Source organism: Lagopus muta, chromosome 1 (assembly GCF_023343835.1).
Source record: "Lagopus muta isolate bLagMut1 chromosome 1, bLagMut1 primary, whole genome shotgun sequence".
Taxonomy (NCBI): Eukaryota; Metazoa; Chordata; class Aves; order Galliformes; family Phasianidae; genus Lagopus; species Lagopus muta.
The window spans coordinates 132472350-132492358 of NC_064433.1; the positions used below are offsets into that span (position 1 = coordinate 132472350).

General features: G+C 48.1%; 1 protein-coding gene across 7 annotated transcripts in view; it reads left to right on the forward strand.

Annotated features, from left to right (window-relative positions):
* The first annotated feature begins 6947 nt into the window (after positions 1–6947).
* Positions 6948–20009, forward strand: part of MAP4K4 (mitogen-activated protein kinase kinase kinase kinase 4) — a 155435-nt gene continuing 142373 nt past the window's right edge. For all 7 annotated transcript variants that reach the window (XM_048934368.1, XM_048934369.1, XM_048934371.1 and 4 more), the window contains exons 1-2: positions 6948–7073; positions 7448–7513. In XM_048934368.1, the coding sequence (XP_048790325.1) occupies positions 7017–7073; positions 7448–7513 (123 nt within the window). In that variant the 5' untranslated portion in view covers positions 6948–7016. The remainder of the gene's footprint in view (positions 7074–7447; positions 7514–20009) is intronic.

The following is a 20009-nucleotide window of genomic DNA, read 5'->3' on the forward strand; positions in this document are numbered from 1 at the left end:
CAGTGCCATTTTGCCATCTCAGTCTCCCAGCACCCATATATTCCTTGCTGCCTCCACAGTCTCTTTTGTGACAATACTACAGTTGTCTGTGGGATCATACCAAAACTCTGAACTGATTCACACTAAAGAGCACTTCCTCTGGGGATTGTTACTTCTAACTTGGTTAAAAACCTTGAACCACATACCTTGCTCTGGAGGTGGGGGATGCCCATGGACAGGACAGTGCTCTGTGGTGGGGAGCCAGCTATGAGGCACCAGGGAAGGGATGAAAGGGAACATTTTAAGCTAGCTTCCCTGACAAAGCCAGAGTTTCATGAAAGTGTGGCATCTGTGAACCTTGTGCTGTATCAGATGAAAATTAAGCCAATTAAGCCAATAATTTTGTTCTAAGTTTCCTTCAACAGCTCTGGGTTTTTAATTTTTCATTTGAGAGGACAGCCAATTCTCACCTATGTTCTTCCCCCCCCCCCCCCCCCCCTTTCTTTTGCATTTTAGTGATCATTCAGGCTTCATTTTTAGAGTTACTTTCAAAACGTAACTCCCTACTGATTGTACAATAAAGCTAAATAAAATCTCTTCAGCATTCAAATAAATGTCACCTGGAAATCAAAGAAGAAAGCTTTCAAGGGGCACACTTCAGTAGCCTTAATACTTGTTTAAAATATATGCTTTATACTTTAATTTCTCTAATTTACCTCACTTACGGCACAGTCCTCAAAGATTTATGAATTCATAGGGAGTTTGCACACTGCATGAAATTAAGCAAAGGGATAAATTGGTAGGATTAAATGCACCCGTACTCAGAGCAGGGGCACTGTGGGACTTTATGCCCTCACAGGTTTCCTGCTGAAGTCTGCTGCTGGCAGAAATGCATTGCCTTCATCTGGTATTGCAATGGAATCTGTACCAGCTCAGGCCATGGTGACAGGACGGTTATTAGCAGATCTGTCAGCTTTATGAACTCAACTTGCCCTGGAGCAGCTGCAAGCATTCAACAATCTTCTTTCTCTTCAGTTAGTCCGGTACACAGAAATATTTCTGTGCCAGCTTTATGCTTTTTTACCAGGTTTAGGCTGGCTACAGGGAAATTGACAGAACCTGGTCCAACTAAAGGTGTTCTGTGACTAAATAAGTCCTTCACTCACACAGAAAGTCTATAGAGCTCACTGCTTTGCATCATGTCGTCGTGGCATCTCTGACGCAGCACATGGCATATAAAGACTGCATTCAGGTCCATGCCAAAACAAGACCTATGTTTACGAGAATGAAACTCCGCCTACCTCTTCAAAAGCCTAGTGAACTTGCAAACTCGAACTACATTTATATAAGGTGCAGAATTATGATAGCACAATCCAGCCATCTCCATGTAGTCTTCCACCACACTGTGAGCACAACTGAGCACAATGCAGCTGAGAGCAGCAGAGGATGTGGGTTTCAGCAGGGGCTGGGGAAAGGCAGGCATGGATAAGGTGAGACCCATTTTTCCAAACAGTACAGGAAGCACTGTCTAACACTTCATACTGTCACCAAAATTAGAAATAAAGGGGGCTATTTCCAGCTCTGGTGAGCATCTCCAACTGCTCCTGAGTGAGATAAGGGACATCAGGATGAGATGAGGGGGGACAATGCTCACTGAGGAGGTCTGACTCAGAGAGAGGAAGTTTGGTCAAAGCAGCTCGCATGTGTCTCATGGCCCTGTATGAGAGGTGAGGTGCCACAGCTGGGTCATAGGAAGATAACCAGAAGGCAGCTGAGCTGCAAAAACAGATAGCCTGAGACAGCCATCTGAGCTCAGTAGCAGCATGCTTTGTGTGATGGATAGCAGGACCAGAAACAGCTGGCTGGTTAAAACTCAGTGAGTGAGCAGTGTCCGAAAATATACCCAGGATCTTCTCAATTAGCCCAAGCATGCAACAGTATTTTTCTGCCAAGCTTATGCATTTTTGCCAGCCCTAAATTTGGCTGCAGGACTGGAATCGCCCTTCCTTGCCCTGTTTTGTTGGAGGGATGGGAGCAGTCTCCTCATACCAGCTACAGCTCCACTGGCTTTAAATCCTGTGTGGGCATGTTCAGAACCAGATGCAAAATGCCCCAGCTATTTGATGCAAATTGGTAAACTTCACTCTGCTGGTTCAGATCTGCTCATTGATCTTTCTGGAAGCACGGCTGTCCTGAAAAACTTCATTTCAGCCATCAAATCCCTGTGTTCTACAGCTTGGGTGGACCTCTAGCTATAGATGTCCTCTAGTTCTAGATGGACCAGATCCCATCTTCCTTCTTCACAGACAGCATGAAGGTGCTATAAGCACTGTGTTATGAGCTCTGTTCTTTTCATATAAACATTGTCCCATGCTCATTTATGATCTGGATAAAATCAGAGCTGCTGGATGCCCTAGTGCTGCACTGATGAGATATCAATTTTTACAGGGCTAAGGTTACCTTGTCTCCTAAGGCTATGCTGCAAAGCCATTTGAGGTAACGCTTTCACCTGAAAGTACCTTTTAAGACATAGCTTCACAATACCTAAGTCTCTTGTGATAACAACTGGAGGAAATCCTGCTTTCACTTTGCTGCTGACTACTCCTCCAAGGCAGGGTCTTCACAAGAGGTGAAGCAAGCCCTACAAAAATAAAAAACATTTTCTTTTTTAGCTCATATCACCCAGCTATCTGACTACAGCAGAGGGGAGCTGCATTGACATATCTGAGAGAGCAGCAGTGATGTGGGTCCCAGCAGGGGTTGAGGAAAGGAAGGTATGAATGAGGTGAGAACCATTTCTCCAGACAGTACAGGGGGCACAAGTCTAACACTTCACAATATCAAGCAGGTCAAAATCACTCCCATTTTCCAAATAGCGAAAGGGAGGGGAGGCAGGAAATGAGATGCCCCAAGGCTACAGGGTGAATCAGTAGTGGAAACCAAATGAAAATTCAGTACTTCCTGTCTCTTTACTCATCTGCTTGAGTACTGTTGATGATTAAACTCTTAGAATATTAATGCAGTTGGTGACCTCTAGAACTCTGGTCAGAGATCAGGACCCCAGTGTATTAAATGTGGAAAAGAATAAAACAAAGGCAACTTTAAAGACTGAGGAGGAAAAAAAAATAGATGGCAAGAAATTTCTTTGTAAGCAGAAATGAACGTTGGGCTTCCATTACCCCACAGTGCCTCTTCCAGAAAGGAAGGAAGTTTATCCAGCTCTACCCCGATGGATCCATTGAGAGTTCACACTGCCTTCAGCCGCAGTGGCCCCCACAAGGCAATGGCTGCCCTTCCTCCCCTGCACACAGCTCTGGCCCCTTCACTGCCCTCCCTGCTGTCAGTGGCTGCTCAAGCAGGCAAGAAATGAGCCACCAGCCTGGGGAACTAAAACATGAAATTTCAGCACTAAAATTCAAAATCCATTTCCTTTCCTTGGTTTACTATGAGTAAGCCCCAGCTTAATGCACAGCTGTATGAATGCTGACACAAGGGATGAGGTGCCAGAGGATAAGAATGAATGGCTAGGGACTGGAAGGCTCTAGCTGTCTCTTTCAAGGATGCTCAGAGTGCCTGGGAAACTACAGATTCCCTGTTCCCCTGCTTCTGTGAGCACAATGAGCAGGAAGAAGTATAACCATGTCTGTGGGTCACAGGAAGAAGCGCACTGGCCCTGCAGCTCTCTCCGGCTTAGTTTGTCGTTAGGAAACACAGTCACTTGCTGCTTGAGAAGTGGGGGGACAGATGGATGGATGGACACTATGCATGGGGCTGAAATAATCTTTCCATGGATTTTAACCCCATTATGATTTGTAAGGCCATGCTACTGTATAGAATCATATAATATCTCAGGTTGGAATGGACCCAGGGGGGACCATTGAGTCCAACTCCTGTCCCTTCGCAGGCCCACACAAAAAATCAGACCATACGACTAAGAACTTCCAAACGCTGTCCAAACGCTCCTTGAACTCCAGCACTTGGGTCCGTGCCCACAGCCCTGGGCATCCCGTTCCACGCCCACTGCCCTGTGGCATTCCAAAGATGCCCCTTTCCCTGAACCCCAGCTGCCCTCCCCTGACAGCTCCATGCCGTTCCCTCGGGCCCTGTCGCTGTCACACAGAGCAGAGCTCAGCGCTGCCCCTCTGCTCCCTGTGAGGAGCTGCAGCCGCCATCAGGCCTCCCCTCAGCTCCTCTGCTCTGCGCTGAGCACACTTAAGGGCCGCAGCTGCTCTTCACGTCTTCCCCTCTAGAGCCCTCACTACCCATCTCCTTCAGGGATCCTGGTTTAACTCTGTGAGGAAGAGCTAAAGCAGACTGCTCATCTTCTTCCCAGTGGTTTCAGATCCTTATTTAACCTTTATGCCTTCTAAACTGGGCAAGCTCACCATGCTGGTGCAGAGGATGATGAACATGTGAACCAAGCGGTTTTGGCCACAGGCAAAGAGACTTCTTCCTCAAGAAAGCAGCTCTTTCATCCCTCAGCTTGTGTAGCGAGGAAAAGGAAGGTGAGGCAGTGCGGTGCTTCTCCCTGGGAACCAGAAGGAAGCAGTCATATGGCAATTCATTCTCTTATGGAAACTGTTTTTTCTCTGAAGTTAGGGTCATGACAGTTTTCAAGGACTCACTGTCTTATCATCAGCACTTCTGCTTCCTTACCAGCATTCTGGTAGAATGCTACAATAAATTACAAAAGTCATTACAGTAAAATACAAGCTTAAAGCAGCAAGGGACCACCATGGTGGAACCGCAGCAGGAATGGAAGGGCTGCTTTGAAAGTGATGCCTCCTATTTCATTAGATTGGCTCATGACATCACAGGCAGACGTTGGTGGGATGGCAGTAGAGGCTGAACCTTCCTGTCAACATTACATTTTGTTGCTGGGAGGGAACAGAGGGTGGTCTGACAGAATGGTATCTGACATGGGAGCACGAATGAAGCAAATGCATCACTGAATTCCTCCATGCAGAGAAAATGACACCCACTGACACTCACTGACTCTTGCTGAACATTTCTGGAGACCAAACAGTGGATGTGAGGACAGTGAGGTAGTGCGTTTCAGCAGTGGTGACAGTGGGTCACCTCCAGTGGTGCAGGTTGTTACAAGTGCGGCATGCAGGCTCTTGCTCATCACTGGCAAAAATGCATAGTTAATGGTGGTGGCTATGTTGAAAAATAGTGTTTTAAAGCTGAGAATTTGCTCTATCAAACAGTGCTGTTGAGCTCTTTGTATGGCTTGTAGTTTCCACAGAAATAAATAGGAGGAATTACTTTCAGAGAGACCTATGTCTCTGGGAATTAATAGAAAGGGTCTTCAATCCAGCAATCTGTGGAACTCCCTGCCAGAGGACATGCAGAAAGGACAAGTTAAGTAGCCCAAATAACGAAACCAATCTGCTGTCGATACATTTTGGTGTAAACCCAAGGCTAAAGCTCGCTGCACACCTCTGATTCCACCACTCCTGTGCCTTCTTCCTCTGCAGCAAACACAGCGGTCTGCTCTCGGCCTAGGTTTGCCATCTTGGTAACAACACTCAGTGAAAACGCAGCACACCATTAAACTGTTACGGTAATTTCACCTCGCACTTTCTGCTCAACAGGTTTGCTCTGTTTTAAAAGCATGTTTCTGCGATACTTATAGCTACGTATATGTAATTCTGTGGTTAAAGCCGAAGAGACAGGAAAACCTTGGTTCCCACAGGAAACACGCCCCAACCTCTCGCAGGCAGGTAACATTTTTGCCATATCAGTGCGATAAAGAACTTCAAGGGAAGATGAATCCTGCCAAGGTTTACACCTGCATGCGACTGCCTGCTCGGGAGAGGTTACTGGGAGTTTTCCACGTGATGAGGCTGTTGCCGGAGGATCTCCTGGGCGGGCGCGAGGCCTGAGCCGGCTCTGCCTGGCGGCGAGGGGCGGCTGGGAGCGCGGAACTGGGCGGGGGTCTCGGAGGGGTGACGGAAAGGTCCCCGGAGGGCAGAGCGCACAGCGGGGGGCGCGGGGCTGCGGCACCCCGGGACGGCCCACGCCGCCCACGTCCCCGCCAAGGACACCAGCGGGCCGCCCCAGTCCGGCCTTCGTCGCCTGCGGGGCGGCTCTCGGGCTGCTGCCGGCCGGGCGGGTCTGCGAGGCCGTCCCCGCCCCAGCCCTCGCCCTCTCTCTTTCTCTCCACGAATTTACCCAGAAGTGCTTTGGTGCGGGCGCGTTTCCGCCGGTTTTTCCTGTTGGAGAAGGGAAGGGGGAGCTGTTTTCTCTCTCTCTCCCTCTGCTCGCAGTATATTTTGTATCCCTTTTCTCCTCCTCCTCCTTCCTCCTCCTCCTCCTTCTCCTCCTCCTCCTCCCCGGCTATCTTTGTCTGGCTCGCAGCACCCCTCTCCCGGTGCCCGCCGCCGTTTCATGCCAGGGCAGCGCCGCGGGGAGGGCTTGAAGGCGGCGGCAGCTCCGCCGCGGCGCTGGGCGTGAAGCCCCCCATGAGAGAGCGGGGCCGCGCCCGTCGCTTCCATCGGCTGCCGGCGTGAGCCGTGCCGGGCCGAGCCGTGCCATGCCCGGCCGCGGGGAGCACCGCGACGCTGCCACAGGCTGCCGGCCCCGGCGCCGCTCCTGCCGCCGCCGCCGCGACATGGTGTGAGCGCCCGCCCGGGCACCGACCGACCGACCGACGGACCGGGACGCCGCCGCCCTCCTCGGAGAGCCCGCCGGACCACAGCACCTCCGCTCCCTCCCTGCCTGCCTGCCTACTTCCCTCGTTCCCTGCCCGCCTTCACCTCCCGCCCCCCCCTCCTCCCACCCGGCAGCCATCCATCCATCATCCCCCCCCGCCAACCCCTCCCAATGCTGAAGAGTTTCAACCCGCCGGGGCTGGAGTGAAGAAGGGAAGGGCAAAAAGGAGGAGAGGAGCTCCGCGCCATTCGCATCGTTCTCGGGGAAAGGGGGGGGAAACGGGCGGCCTCGCTCTTATTTGACAAAAAAAAAAAAAAAAAAGGAAAAAAAAAAAAAAAAAAAAAAGGAAAGAAAGGAAAAAAAAGAAAAAAGCCTCGAAAATGGCGAACGATTCTCCTGCAAAAAGTCTGGTGGACATCGACCTTTCCTCCCTACGGGTGAGCGGTGGGGCGGGGGCCTCCCGAGGCCGGCGGGGCGGGGGCCGGCGCTCCCCGGCATTGCGGCCGGGCCGGGTGCGGGGAGCGGGGCTGGGGGAAACGGGGGAGCGGGAGTCGGGGAGCGGCGGCCGTGTGCGGGGCTTCCCGAGGGGGCGGGCGGGGGGAGCGCGGCCCTGGGCCGCTTTCCTTTGTTTGCATGCGTTGGCATGTGCGTGGAAAAGCAGGGCGCAACAGCTGCACGCCGCCGGCAGCCCGGCTCGCTGGCTGGCTCCGGAGCGGGCTGGCAGGGCTGTGGCAGCGGTCATCGGCTGGCAAAAATGTGACCCCGCTTCTGTTTTGTCCATCTCCCGACCCTTTGCCCCTTTCCCCTGCAGGATCCCGCCGGGATTTTTGAGCTGGTCGAAGTGGTTGGTAATGGCACGTATGGGCAAGTCTACAAGGTTGGTGGCAGGATTTCTCTTTTCTCTGTATTGCTGTTTTGTCCAGACGGGAGCTGGGTCCTTCGCCTGGCTGATGATGAGCAGAGGGGTTAGGGTGACAGAAAGGCTCTCCTTGTCACTGCTGCAGCCCCTGACAAGTTTGCCGGCCTCTGTCTTTGCTTTCAAAAAGGAGCACCCATCCCGAAACAGCGTAATAGCCCCCTTTCCCTCAAGGAAGAGACCAAACCACTGTCATTGTGTCTGAGCTTTAGAAATAGCTCCTAGTGCTCATTCAGAATTGCTCAAATCCTCATGGAAGTTACGGCTGCTGCCATGATGGGAAACAAAGGCTCTGCCCTTGGTGGGAATTGTCACCCAGTTCCTTGTTGGGAAACCTTCCCAGGAGCCTGGTGTGCTGAGCACTGCTCTGACAGAGGGCACACAATGGCCATCAGATCAGCGTTGGAAATGAGAGCGTTATTTTGTGAAAATCAGAATTCCCAGATGAACCTGTTTGACAAGTGTATGCCTTTAAAAAATAGAAATAGGAGAGTGCCCGTGTGGGTGTGAAACTAGCCTACTTTTTGTTTTTTTATTTTTTTTCCCTCCACTGTTCAGTCAGTGGAACAAACAAATCTCAAGATTGCATGACTTTGCAGTGAGTGGTGGTGACCAGGATGACTAATTATTCATACAGTCTTAGTACTTGGCTGGAGGTGGAAGGATCTCGCCTTAAACTGTACAGAAATGCAGGCAGAATGTGCAGAAGGAGGGTGAGATAACTGGAAGAAGCCGAACATGCCCAGCTGCTTGGGTTTTTTTGTGCTTATAGATAAGGCAGTGCAATTTTTAAGCATTCCTGATGGCGAGATGCTGCTGAAAATGAAACACATGTTGGTTTGTTTTGAGGGCGTGAACCTCAGCCTTTGTGCTGGAGCAGGCAGCGCACAGCATGTGCGGTGCGAGTGGTGGGATGGTGGGGCTGCTGCTCCAGGCAAGAAACTGGGATCCCCAGGCTGAGGGAAGGGGCAGTGGGTTGGGACGGTGCACTGGCACTGCCTGCTCTCGGCAGGCTGGGTTTTTTGCTGCAATCCTCCTGCTCCAGAGCTTGCGTCACCTGAAGCCCTTATGCAAAAAATCGTAGGGCACAAAAGGTGTGACTTTATCCTCTTCTGTTAATGATTGCAATGTAGTGCTTTGTTTCTCGGTTTGCTTGCTAATGCTGTGACTTAAACCAACCATGACTTTGTTACTTAACTGGCTTAAGCCTAGAAATTGTGAATTTGGTTTCTCTTAGCTGTGCTATAGCTCTTCCAGTAAAGTTACTATAGGAACCACCCTCAGCACGTGTGCTTGTTGCTGTGGAAGAGCAACCAATAGCCGGAGGTGCTATGGGCATCAGTGGCAGAGGTGGCAGGCGGCTGCTGTCCTGGCTGTGATTTGTTTGTGAGTCAGACCAGGTTTCCTCTGGCCCTAGAATCATGGAATCTCAGAATGGTGTCTGTTGGAAGGGACCTCGAAGTCCACCCAGCCCCAACCCTTGTTGTGGGCAGGACTGCCCCCCACCAGCTCAGGCTGCCTAGGGCTCCATCCAACCTGGCCTCGAGTGCCTCCAGATATGGGGTAGCACAGCTTCTCTGGGCAGCTCTGCCAGGGGCCTTGCTGCCCTCTGAGAATTTCCTCCCTCCCGGTTTCCTCTTGCTTAGTAACTGAGGACATGGCATCCTGAGCATCAGGAATATGGGAAATGGTTAATATTGGTATGCTTGCAGCAGTTGCTAGATGTTCCTAAGCTCAGGTGTGAAAGTTTGGATTTGCATAGCCACTTCTTTGCTTTGTACGTGTATGTGAGGTGTGTACACATAGCAGGGTAGCACATAAAATTTTCCTTTTTCTGATTCCAACTCAGTTCCTCTCTTCCTCCCAGCACCTCGAGCTGGGAGCCCCACTCCAAGCCCTGATTCTCTGTCACCAGCGGGCATTGGCATCACTGGCATGGCTGTGATGTCACACAATCCTGCTGGCAGCAGGATTGGCTGGCGGCCTGCCATTTGAGGAGGATGGGGGCAGTTGGTGACGTTATTTCTTTGTCTGACCGGGAGGCACCAGGGTGGCACTGGCGGTGCCCGGCCCTCTGGGGCCTGCAGGCTGGTGGGAGACTGCCCTGACCTGGGGGGAAGGCCACATGTGGGCAGGCCATTCCCTTCTGAGCCTTGGCTGGGCCTAATGAACATAGCTCAGGGTTGGCGAGCTGATAGCTCAGCTATTTATTAACTCTGTGTATGTCTAGCTGTATAGATACCTATCTGTATGTCCCCACAAAATAAGAGGTTGCTCCCTGCCTGCTGCTTGGCACCTGAATGCTGCTCCCTGACATAGAAGAGCATGGATTCCCCTGGGATTTTAAGCCATTTTTAAGTGGGTTGGCTTCTTGTGGCTGCAATATGGTGTTTGAACATGCTGAGTTTTGGGCTGCTCTGCTTGACGTGCATAGAGTTGAAGTAATTTTTGTCATCACAACCCTGCTGTGTCTCTCCTGTATACTTGGAAGTGAACTGGGAAAAAAATGAGCTGAGGGTCCCAGATCTGTGTGCCTATAAAGCAGTGTCAGTCCTTGTGTGGAGGAACGCTTGATGCATCCCTGAGGAAAGCAGGGCTCTGCAGCTTGCCATTGCAAATCCTGGGCAATGGAAGCCCAGCTTGGAAGTGGTTTGCCCTTTTGGAATTGGTTCAAAATCTGTGGATGACAGCACAAAAGGAAGAGGGAAGTTTTTCAAAGCAGTGTTTATTTTAAGTTAGCCAGCAAGCAGTTAAGTTGTGTGGGATGCAGTCAGCAAATTTACCTTGGAGTTGCTGCAGCAGCAAGTGGCCACACACCTCTGATAACTTTGCTTTTGTGAAGAGCCAGGGTCTGACATTTGCTGGAACTGGGAGAATTTTTCCCTCCACTGGTGAGAGCTCAGTGGGGTGCTTCTGGGCAGGGCTGACTGCGTAGGGATTCCCCTTGCAGCCCTCCTCCAAGCAGTGGGATGAGGATTGTGATGTACAGCTATGAACTGCAAGCAATGGGGGATTTTGCAGAAAAACAGCAGTTGGGCTTTTGGTGCCTGTTGCTGTCTGGCAGAACAAAGGCCGTGCAGGCAGTCCTGAAGTCCTTCCTGCTTTATCACAGCACTTCAGTGTGACTGTAACTTGCAGCCAGCTTCCCAAGTGATTGACTCTCTTAAGGATCCTTTTTTTCATCTTTTGCAAATAGTGAAAGGGCATTTTTAGCATTGCTGTGGTTGAATTTTATTTTTCCTTATGCTGCAATGAGCTTAATCTGAAGTTTTGCTCACGCAGAATAAAAACACACCCGAATTTTGCCTTGAGATAAGATTTGAACTGGTTATTTCTTCCTTTTTTTTTTTTTTTTTTTTTTTTTGCATGCAAAAATGTGAATTAAAGGCATTGATTGATATTTTGCATATGTACAAATCTGTACCATCTGATCATTCCCAGAGGTGTAGGGCTTATTAGTGTTGCTGTTGAGACTGAACCACATTGACTTGTTCAGTCACTCTTTTTGTGTGTGTGTGTGTGTGTGTATGTATGTTTTTAAGTCAGCTGACCCTCCCAGATAGACACCATAATTCTCCCTTAGCAGAAATGATGGGGGAAGGGTGGCTCCTTGAGAGTTCTGAGGTGTGTGGCAGGACTGCCCTAGAAAGCTCAGAGTTAGGGGTGATGTTTCTGACTGTCCCCAATGCAGGCTGGTGTGGGTCTCTAGGAGCCTTGTAATAGTTAATTCATAGTGAAGGCTTCTTTTGTTGATTTATGTTGCAGCCTTCCAAAACTGCATGTAAATGATGTGTATTGTCTAACTGCTGGCGCATAAAAGGAAATGATGTAAGATGTGATCGTTTAAATGCTGTTAAATGCTGATTTGAGAAGAAATCAAAACTTGGATAAATATTTTCCCATGCTAAGGATACTTTGTTTTTGTCTTAGGGGACTTTCTGTCCTATATAAGGTGGCTGTGTTGGGGTAGGAAGAGAGGACAGCGGTTGATATTCTGCGTGTAGTCAGATTTTTTTTTCCCTTCTCCCTTTTCTTTCTTTCACTGCTAAACAGCCATCATTGTGGATTGAAATGATTTTGTTAAACATGAATACAATTCCAGCCTTATCGCTATAAAGACAAGCTGTGCTGAGGAGCAGTGAGGTCACTGGCTTTCAGAAACTGGTCCAGACCAGCTCACTATGAACTTCTCCCATTCCTTCTCTTATTTTTGGGGGGGATTCTGTTGCAAAGTGGGAATTTGCTGTTGACTGGTTCCAGAGTAGGCTGGAATAGTAGCATTTCTCAATGTCCTACGGTTAGATGCGGCCCTTAGGCCTCTAACTCCACCATCCTTCAAAGTGGCTGAACTTTAGACCAATTCTTCATCACCCAAATTCTTCTTAATTAAATATACAAAAGCTAGGCAGGTGGCCAGTGGGGATTACTGATATTTATTTTTATTAAAAAAAAAAAAAAAAAGGAGAAAAGAAAGCAACCTGCCAATTGTGGGTAACTGTGTGTTCCTCTCACTCTTCCTCCTCCAATCCATCTGTCTTTTTGTCAAAACATCTTTTTTTTTGCACCTGGTATTAAATCCAATGGCAGGCTCTTGGGGCAGGGACTCTATTAATGTAATTAGACCAGGTTCCAGTTCTCTGGGACCTGGATGTACGCAGTGCTTCAAGGTGATGGATTTAACAGTATTCAGCCCAAAGTCTTATGCTAACTCATAGGAAGTCGAGTTGGTGTTTTTTTTTTCTTTTTTTTTTTCCTTTTCTCCTGTTGGAACAATTAATGTGGATAAAATCAGAGCTGAAATTGTATCGCATTCTCTCTTCTTCTTGTTTGTGTGCATACTCTCCTGTTTACCAGCTGAGCTGCTGCTGGCAGATGTGTTCCTGCTGCCCAGCTTACCCCCATTGACATAGGTAGGGGTTGTGCTTGTAATGGAAATTTTGGTGAGTTGTTATCTACTTCCAGGCACTGGAGCCTCCACGGCAGTGTGCAGAAATGCATATTTGCCTCTGAGGTGATGACAAGTCTGTGCCTCTTATCCTAGGGGACAGTATAGAGGAATGTTCCTAAAGGGGATCCTGTCTTAGAAGAGGTGTTCACCCTTTGCGTTTCCCTGCCTTCGGTGTATACATTTTTTAATATAAAGCTTTGGAGCAGATTTTTCTAATGTGGCCTAGTGTATGTTTGTGAGTACGAGTTGTGTTCCAGGCATTTTCAAGTTCCTTCCTTTGCAAATTTGACTTTAGCCTGGTAGGTTATGTCCCTACTTTCTCAAGATATATTTTCCATGGAGGAAAATGGTATTTTTATTTATCCCTTTACGCATTTTTGACTATATGCTTCTGGTCCTCCAGAAGTATTTCTGTTTGCCTTTGGCTGACGTTGATACTTAAGCTCAATAGCATTGCCTTGCACAATGTGAGCTTGACTGCAGTCAAAAGTTACAGTAAGATCCTTATCTATGGCATTATTTTAGATCCCTGTCCAACTCCCACTGGAAGTTAATGGAAAGAATTCAGTTCACTTGAACAAGAGGTGGATTTGGGAGGGGATCTCATAGTTTTGCACAGTTTTCTTATCAAATACCTTAGGTTCATAGCAGTATGGGTCCCTGATTGTTTCTCAGGTTGGCACAAGCTCAACAAAAAGATACTGTGGTCTCTGTAAGTAATCAGCTACAGGAAAGGGGAGGGAAGAAAAAGCAACTGCCTGGGAATTTTGAGGTAACTCTCAATATAGGGAGTGTGGAGATTTTAACATTACATCTCAGTACAGACTGGAGGCACAATAGTTCTGCAGCCATGTGAAAGCTGCTCCTCTGAATGTGAATAACAGCTGTGATTTGGCCCCAGTGGCATTGGATTTAATGTGATACTAACTGGGAAGCCTTTGAAAATCACCACCAAAAGAAAGCTGAAATCCCAGCAGATGGAAGTGGGGGTGCCCGCTCTTGCGGAGGACTGGAACTTTCACTACGTGTAGGGATCAGGTGGGAATTGGAGAAGCTGTGGTGCCCCAACCCTGGAGGTGCTCAGGGCCAAGTTGGATGGGGCCCTGGGCAGCCTAAGCTGGTGGGGGGCAGCCCTGCCCATGGCAGGAGGTTGGAACTGGATGGACTTCTAACCTAAGCTGTTCTGTGATATGAATGGAGTAGGCTTCTCTCCATTTTATTTAGAAACTGGTTCAGCTGAGTCCTATCTGAAGTTCCTCGTACAACTCATGGGAGTGGAGTGTTTTGCCTTCTCCCTGGGGTTTTCCCATACCTTTCTGCTTGATTTTGCCTCCTAATGACAAGTGGGACAGCTCAAAGAAAAGCAACCTAGCGAAGGTGAGTTTACAGGGGGAATTGGAGGGTGTTGAAGGAGATGCTGCCTTGAATGTTGAGAGTGGGATTAGTACGCAGTTCACAGCTTGGGAAACAAAGGTACTGTAGAGTCAGGAAAGTGGTTAATAGAAGAAAAAGTAAAAAAGATGGCTTCACTGTCTGTTGAAGGACATTAAAAATTATATGCATTTCCACATTATGAAGCAAATCATCTTTCACCTCTGGTTGCTTGGGAGTCTTCTGCTTTCACTAGGCAACCAAGCTTTGGGTTTATGCACCCCAGGTGAACATTTCTTTATAGACATTTTTGTGCTGACCAAACCTCTTGCATGCCACCTAGCTACATTGTGTCCATGTGCCAGAAGGAAAGATGTCTTTGAGGAGGTGGTTTAACATGGTGAAATGCTCGGTTCCCATGAAGCTGCACCTCCCTGGGTTGCTCTGCCACCGTAGCTGTCACAGTAGGCATTCAGACAGGACACTGCAAGTGCCAGCAAGCCCTAGTAATAAAACAACTGATGTGGTAAAACGCCTTACGTGGATGCAGTTCTACTGGTCTTGTAGAGCTTATCTGGTGTGTCTCAGTCACCTCCCTTTGGAGCTGCCCCATTGCATGTCGATAAGAGCTTCTCTCTACTCACGGTGACTCACAGGTTGGTACCTGTTGCATGGGCTGTGGACACGTGCATCTTGAGAAGGCCCACACTGGGTTGGAAACAGCAAGGTGAACCAGACTGTTTCTGAGTTCTGACAGCTGGGGTACCCTCTTTTTTATTCTGTACCAGTGTGTGATATAGACTCGTTGGCTCTGGTTTGTGCACCTGGCAGCTTGACGTCAGGACAGAAGTAAAATGGGAGGGTGTGTTTTAAGAAGGTAGAAGATTGGCAGCAGCCTGGAATACTCAGTTGCAACAAATCTGATTTTTTTTTTTTTATTAATGGTCTGGAAGCTGCCTAGGCGAAGGTCTGCTCCTCCTGGTTCACCACAACACTGATGCAGTGTTTGGGGAGATTTTGCATTTGAAACTGTTAAAACTTGAAATCTTAAAAATACAACAGTCGTTTTTAGGTAAGCTTTGGTAGTTTCAATGGTATCTTCCCAGGATTTTGTGAGAGTAGCTCACAAAAAAGAGTAGGGGAAGACTGGATAAATGTTCATTGTTCTAATTTAAACAGTGAGCTCAAAGGAAACTACATTTTTAAAACTTGCCCCCTACACTTTGAGGCATCCAGTTGTTTTTGGTTGCTTTGTTTTCAAAACTAGGAAAGGAGAGGATGAGGTCCCTATTTCTTAATGTGTTACAGTAACATGTTCTGTGCTGTACTAGGTTTTGTATAACTTCAGAAATCTGGGACCCCACCAACGTGATTGCAGTTCATTATTTTTCTTCATTTTTTGTGCTTCTCAAGGCAAGCTCTATTGAATATCTAAAAGGAGGCACAGCTGTGCTGGTATTGCAGGGCTGTTGTCAAGAGGAAATACTTGTAGCTAAGTTATAAACCCTTACATGTAGGGGTACAAAAAGAAAAAGAAAAAAAAAAGAAAAAGAAAAAGCTGACAGGCCCTTGGCTATAGGGCTGCTAGCCTATGCAACTGCAATAATCAAACCAATTCCTAGGGGAATTGGCATAGTGGTGTCTGAATGTAATGATGAGGTATTTCCTGAGTAGAAGCTTTAATTGAATTTCTTTTGTGCTTCTCCAGGAGCTGATAGTGCTGTGTATCTCCAGTTATTTTATGGTGACCTTGTGGGCAAAAAAAATGCACTCTGTAGCGAGAGCTGCAGATGCACATGACCTCTTCTTAATTTACAGCTTGTTTCTGTGCATTGGGATTGGAATGTTTCTTTTTTGAAAAATGCTTGTGTTGGTGAGCTGCCTTTTCGATGCCTGAATCTGAACTGAGTGCTCTAGGACTTGTAGTGGGGAGAAGTAGATCAGGTGGATGGATAGGACAAGAGGGAATGGTTTTAAACTGAGACACGGGAGGTTTAGATTAGGTATTAGGAGAAAATTTTTCACATAGAGGGTGATGATGCACTGGAACAGGTTGCCCAAGGAGGCTGTGGATGCCCCATCCCTGGAGGCATTCAAGGCCAGGCTGGATGTGGCTCTGGGCAGCCTGGTCTGGTGGTTGGCCACCCTGCACATAGCAGGGGGTTGAAACCAGATGATCATTGTGGTCCTTTTCAACCCAGGCCATTCTGTGATTCTGTGATGGTCTCTGGAGACGCATACCTTAGGATGAGATAAATAGCTCCTTACATGAAGCTGCCTGTGCCCATTAATTATAATGGAAGCCTAGGATGAGTGTCTTAGATGCATATCTTCTGTATGTCTAAGGTTGGACAGATTGACCCCTGTCTGTGCCATTGTCACGGAGTTGACCAGATTAATCTATGTCTGTGACAGGGGCGACAGGCCTCTGCCCTTCCCCCCCCACCCCAGTCCCACAAAAATGGGAAGGAAGGAAGGGAGGAAAAGAACAGCGGCAACAATCTATGGAGGAAAACTTATTTTACTATAATATTGGAATACAAGATAATATATACAATTTAATTGAAATTGAGATTAATAAATCAGATAAGATGAGAGAGAGAGTTCCCGGGACCGATTCAAACCTGAAAAGCTTGGAACGGCTAGGAAAGCACCCTCCAGCACCCACTGCAAGGCAGCAAGAGAGCGCCCCCCCACCCGGAAGGGCCAGATCCCGTGACTGCTGTAATGTACAGGGATAGGTAGCTGGGATTGGGGCAGTGACACTTTAATGCCCCGTACACTACATGATGTTTTGATGTGGAATACTGAAACCCAAAATAAAAACAAACAAACAAACAAAAAACATAGAACCATGACATTCCACCCCTTATTCTACATCGTTACATCATGCTTAAAATATATATACATATATACAAACAAAAAATGATTACAATGCATTACACACACATGGCTATATATATATATATATATATATATATATATATATATATATATACATAGAATTAGTAACTACACTCCCCTGGCATCAAGTTTCCCTGTGGTACACACTGGACATCCCCATTCTTCTGCATTACCCACCAAGTGCATCCTGGTCCCTGGGCAAAAACTGTACCACGGAGAGGTTTGCCCTTTCCAGAAGCTGGAAGAACCCAAACTGCCTTTCCTAACATGTTCTTTACATGTACAACAGGGACTTTATCTCCCTCTACGGTATGTAGGGAACTGGATTGGTTAGGACCATCACGATTAATAGATCCTCTGGTATTGACTAACCAGGTGGCTTCTGCCAAATGCTTCTCCCAGTGCTTAAATGTTCCACCACCCAGTGCTTTTAGCATCGTTTTTAACAATCCATTGTATCGTTCAATTTTACCAGAGGCTGGTGCATGATAGGGAATATGGTAAATCCACTCAATGCCATGATCTTTGGCCCAAGTGTTTACAAAAGAATTTTTGAAATGAGTCCCATTATCTGACTCAATCCTTTCTGGGGTGCCATGTCGCCACAGGACTTGTTTCTCGAGACCCAGTATGGTGTTTCGGGCGGTAGCATGGGGTACTGCATATGTTTCAAGCCACCCAGTGGTTGCCTCCACCATAGTAAGCACATAATGCTTACCATTGCGAGATCGTGGCAAGGTGATATAATCAACCTGCCATGCCTCCCCATATTTGTACTTTTGCCATCGCCCTTCCTCCCACAGAGGTTTCATCCTCTTGGCTTGTTTGATGATGGCACATGTTTCACAGTTATGAATAACCTGTGCAATGGCATCCATAGTTAAGTCCACCCCTTGGTCTCTGGCCCATTTGTATGTTGCATCTCTCCCTTGATGACCTGAGGTCTCATGGGCCCACCGAGCCAGAAATAATTCACCCTTGTTCTGCCAGTCCAGGTCTATTTGAGCCACCTCAATTCTGGCAGCTCGGTCTACCTGATGGTTATTTTGCTGTTCTTCAGTAGCCCGACTCTTGGGCACATGAGCATCTACATGGCGCACCTTTACAACTATAGTCTTTGTTCGGGCAGCAATGTCTTTCCACAGTTCAGCAGCCCAAATAGGTTTACCCCTTCTTTGCCAGTTATTTTGCTCCCACTGCTGTAACCACCCCCATAAGGCATTTGCTACCATCCACGAGTCAGTGTAAAGATAGAGCATTGGCCACCTCTCCCGTTCAGCGACATCTAAGGCCAGTTGGACAGCCTTTACCTCTGCAAATTGACTTGATTCTCCTTTCCCTTCAGTGGCCTCTGCAACTTGTCGTGTGGGGCTCCACACAGCAGCTTTCCATCTGCGATGTTTTCCCACAATACGACACGATCCATCTGTGAACAGGGCATATTTCTTTTCATTCTCTGGTAGTTCATTGTATGGTGGGGCTTCTTTAGCACGTGATACTTCTTCTGCTGGTGGTGTTCCAAACTTTTTACCTTGAGGCCAGTCCATGATGACCTCTAGGATTCCTGGACGGCTGAGGTTCCCCATTCGTGCTCGCTGTGTAATCAACGCAATCCACTTACTCCAAGTGGCATCAGTAGCATGATGGGTGGAGGGAACCTTTCCTTTAAACATCCAGTTCAGCACTGGCAGTCGAGGTGCCAGAAGAAGCTGTGTTTCAGTACCGACTACTTCGGAAGCAGCCCGAACCCCCTCATATGCAGCTAAGATCTCCTTCTCAGTTGGAGTGTAGTGCTCTTCAGACCCTCTGTACGCCCGACTCCAGAATCCCAGGGGTCGGCCTCTGGTCTCTCCTGAGGCTCTCTGCCACAAACTCCAAGTGGGACCGTTCTCTCCAGCAGCAGTATAGAGGATGTTCTTTATACCCTGTTCTGTCCGTACTGGCCCTAGGGCCACAGCACGGGCTATCTCCTGTTTAATCTGTTCAAAAGCCTGCTGCTGCTCAGGGCCCCATGTAAACTCATTTCTCATTCGCGTCACATAATAAAGGGGGCTTACAATGAGGCTGTAGTTTGGAACGTGCATTCTCCAAAAGCCCTCTGCACCCAGAAAAGATTGTGTCTCTCTTTTGCTAGTGGGTGGAGACATAGCAGTGATTTTGTTGATCACATCTGTCGGGATGTGACGACGGCCATCTTGCCACTTTATACCTAGGAACTGAATCTCCTGGGCAGGTCCTTTCACTTTGCTTCGCTTAATAGCAAAACCAGCACTCAGAAGAATTTGGATCATTCGCTCTCCTTTTGTAAAGACTTCTTCTGCTCTATCGCCCCACACAATGATGTCATCAATGTACTGCAGGTGCTCAGGAGCACTGCGCTGTTCCAATACAGTTTGGATCAACCCATGGCAAATGGTCGGGCTGTGTTTCCACCCCTGGGGCAAACGGTTCCAGGTATACTGAATCCCCCTCCATGTGAAAGCAAACTGTGGCTTACATTCTTTGGCCAAAGGAATGGAAAAGAAGGCATTAGCAATGTCAATGGTGGCATACCATTTGGCCGCTTTTGACTCCAGTTCATACTGGAGTTCTAACATGTCCGGCACAGCAGCACTCAGTGGGGGTGTGACTTCATTCAGGCCACGGTAGTCCACCGTCAGCCTCCATTCTCCACTGGCTTTACGCACTGGCCATATGGGGCTGTTAAAAGGCGAGTGAGTTTTGCTGATCACTCCCTGGCTCTCTAGTTGACGAATTAATTTATGAATGGGGAGCAAAGAATCCCTGTTGGTGCGGTACTGACGCCTGTGCACCGTTTTTGTAGCTATCGGTACGTGTTGCTCTTTTACTCGCAGCAGCCCCACAATAGATGGATCTTCTGACAGGCCAGGCAAGACAGACAGCTGCTTAATGTTGTCTGTGTCCACAGCAGCTATTCCAAAGGCCCATCGATATCCCTTAGGATCCTTGAAATGCCCCCTTCTGAGATAATCAATACCTAGTATACATGGAGCCCCTGGGCCCGTCACAATAGGATGTTTTTGCCAGTCCTTACCAGTGAGGCTTATCTCAGCCTCCAACACAGTCAATTCTTGAGAGCCTCCGGTCACTCCAGAAATATGGATTAATTCTGTCTCTTGGTGACTCGAGGGCATCAGAGTGCACTGTGCACCAGTGTCCACCAGGGCCTTATATTTCAGTGGTTCTGATGTGCCAGGCCATCGAATCCACACA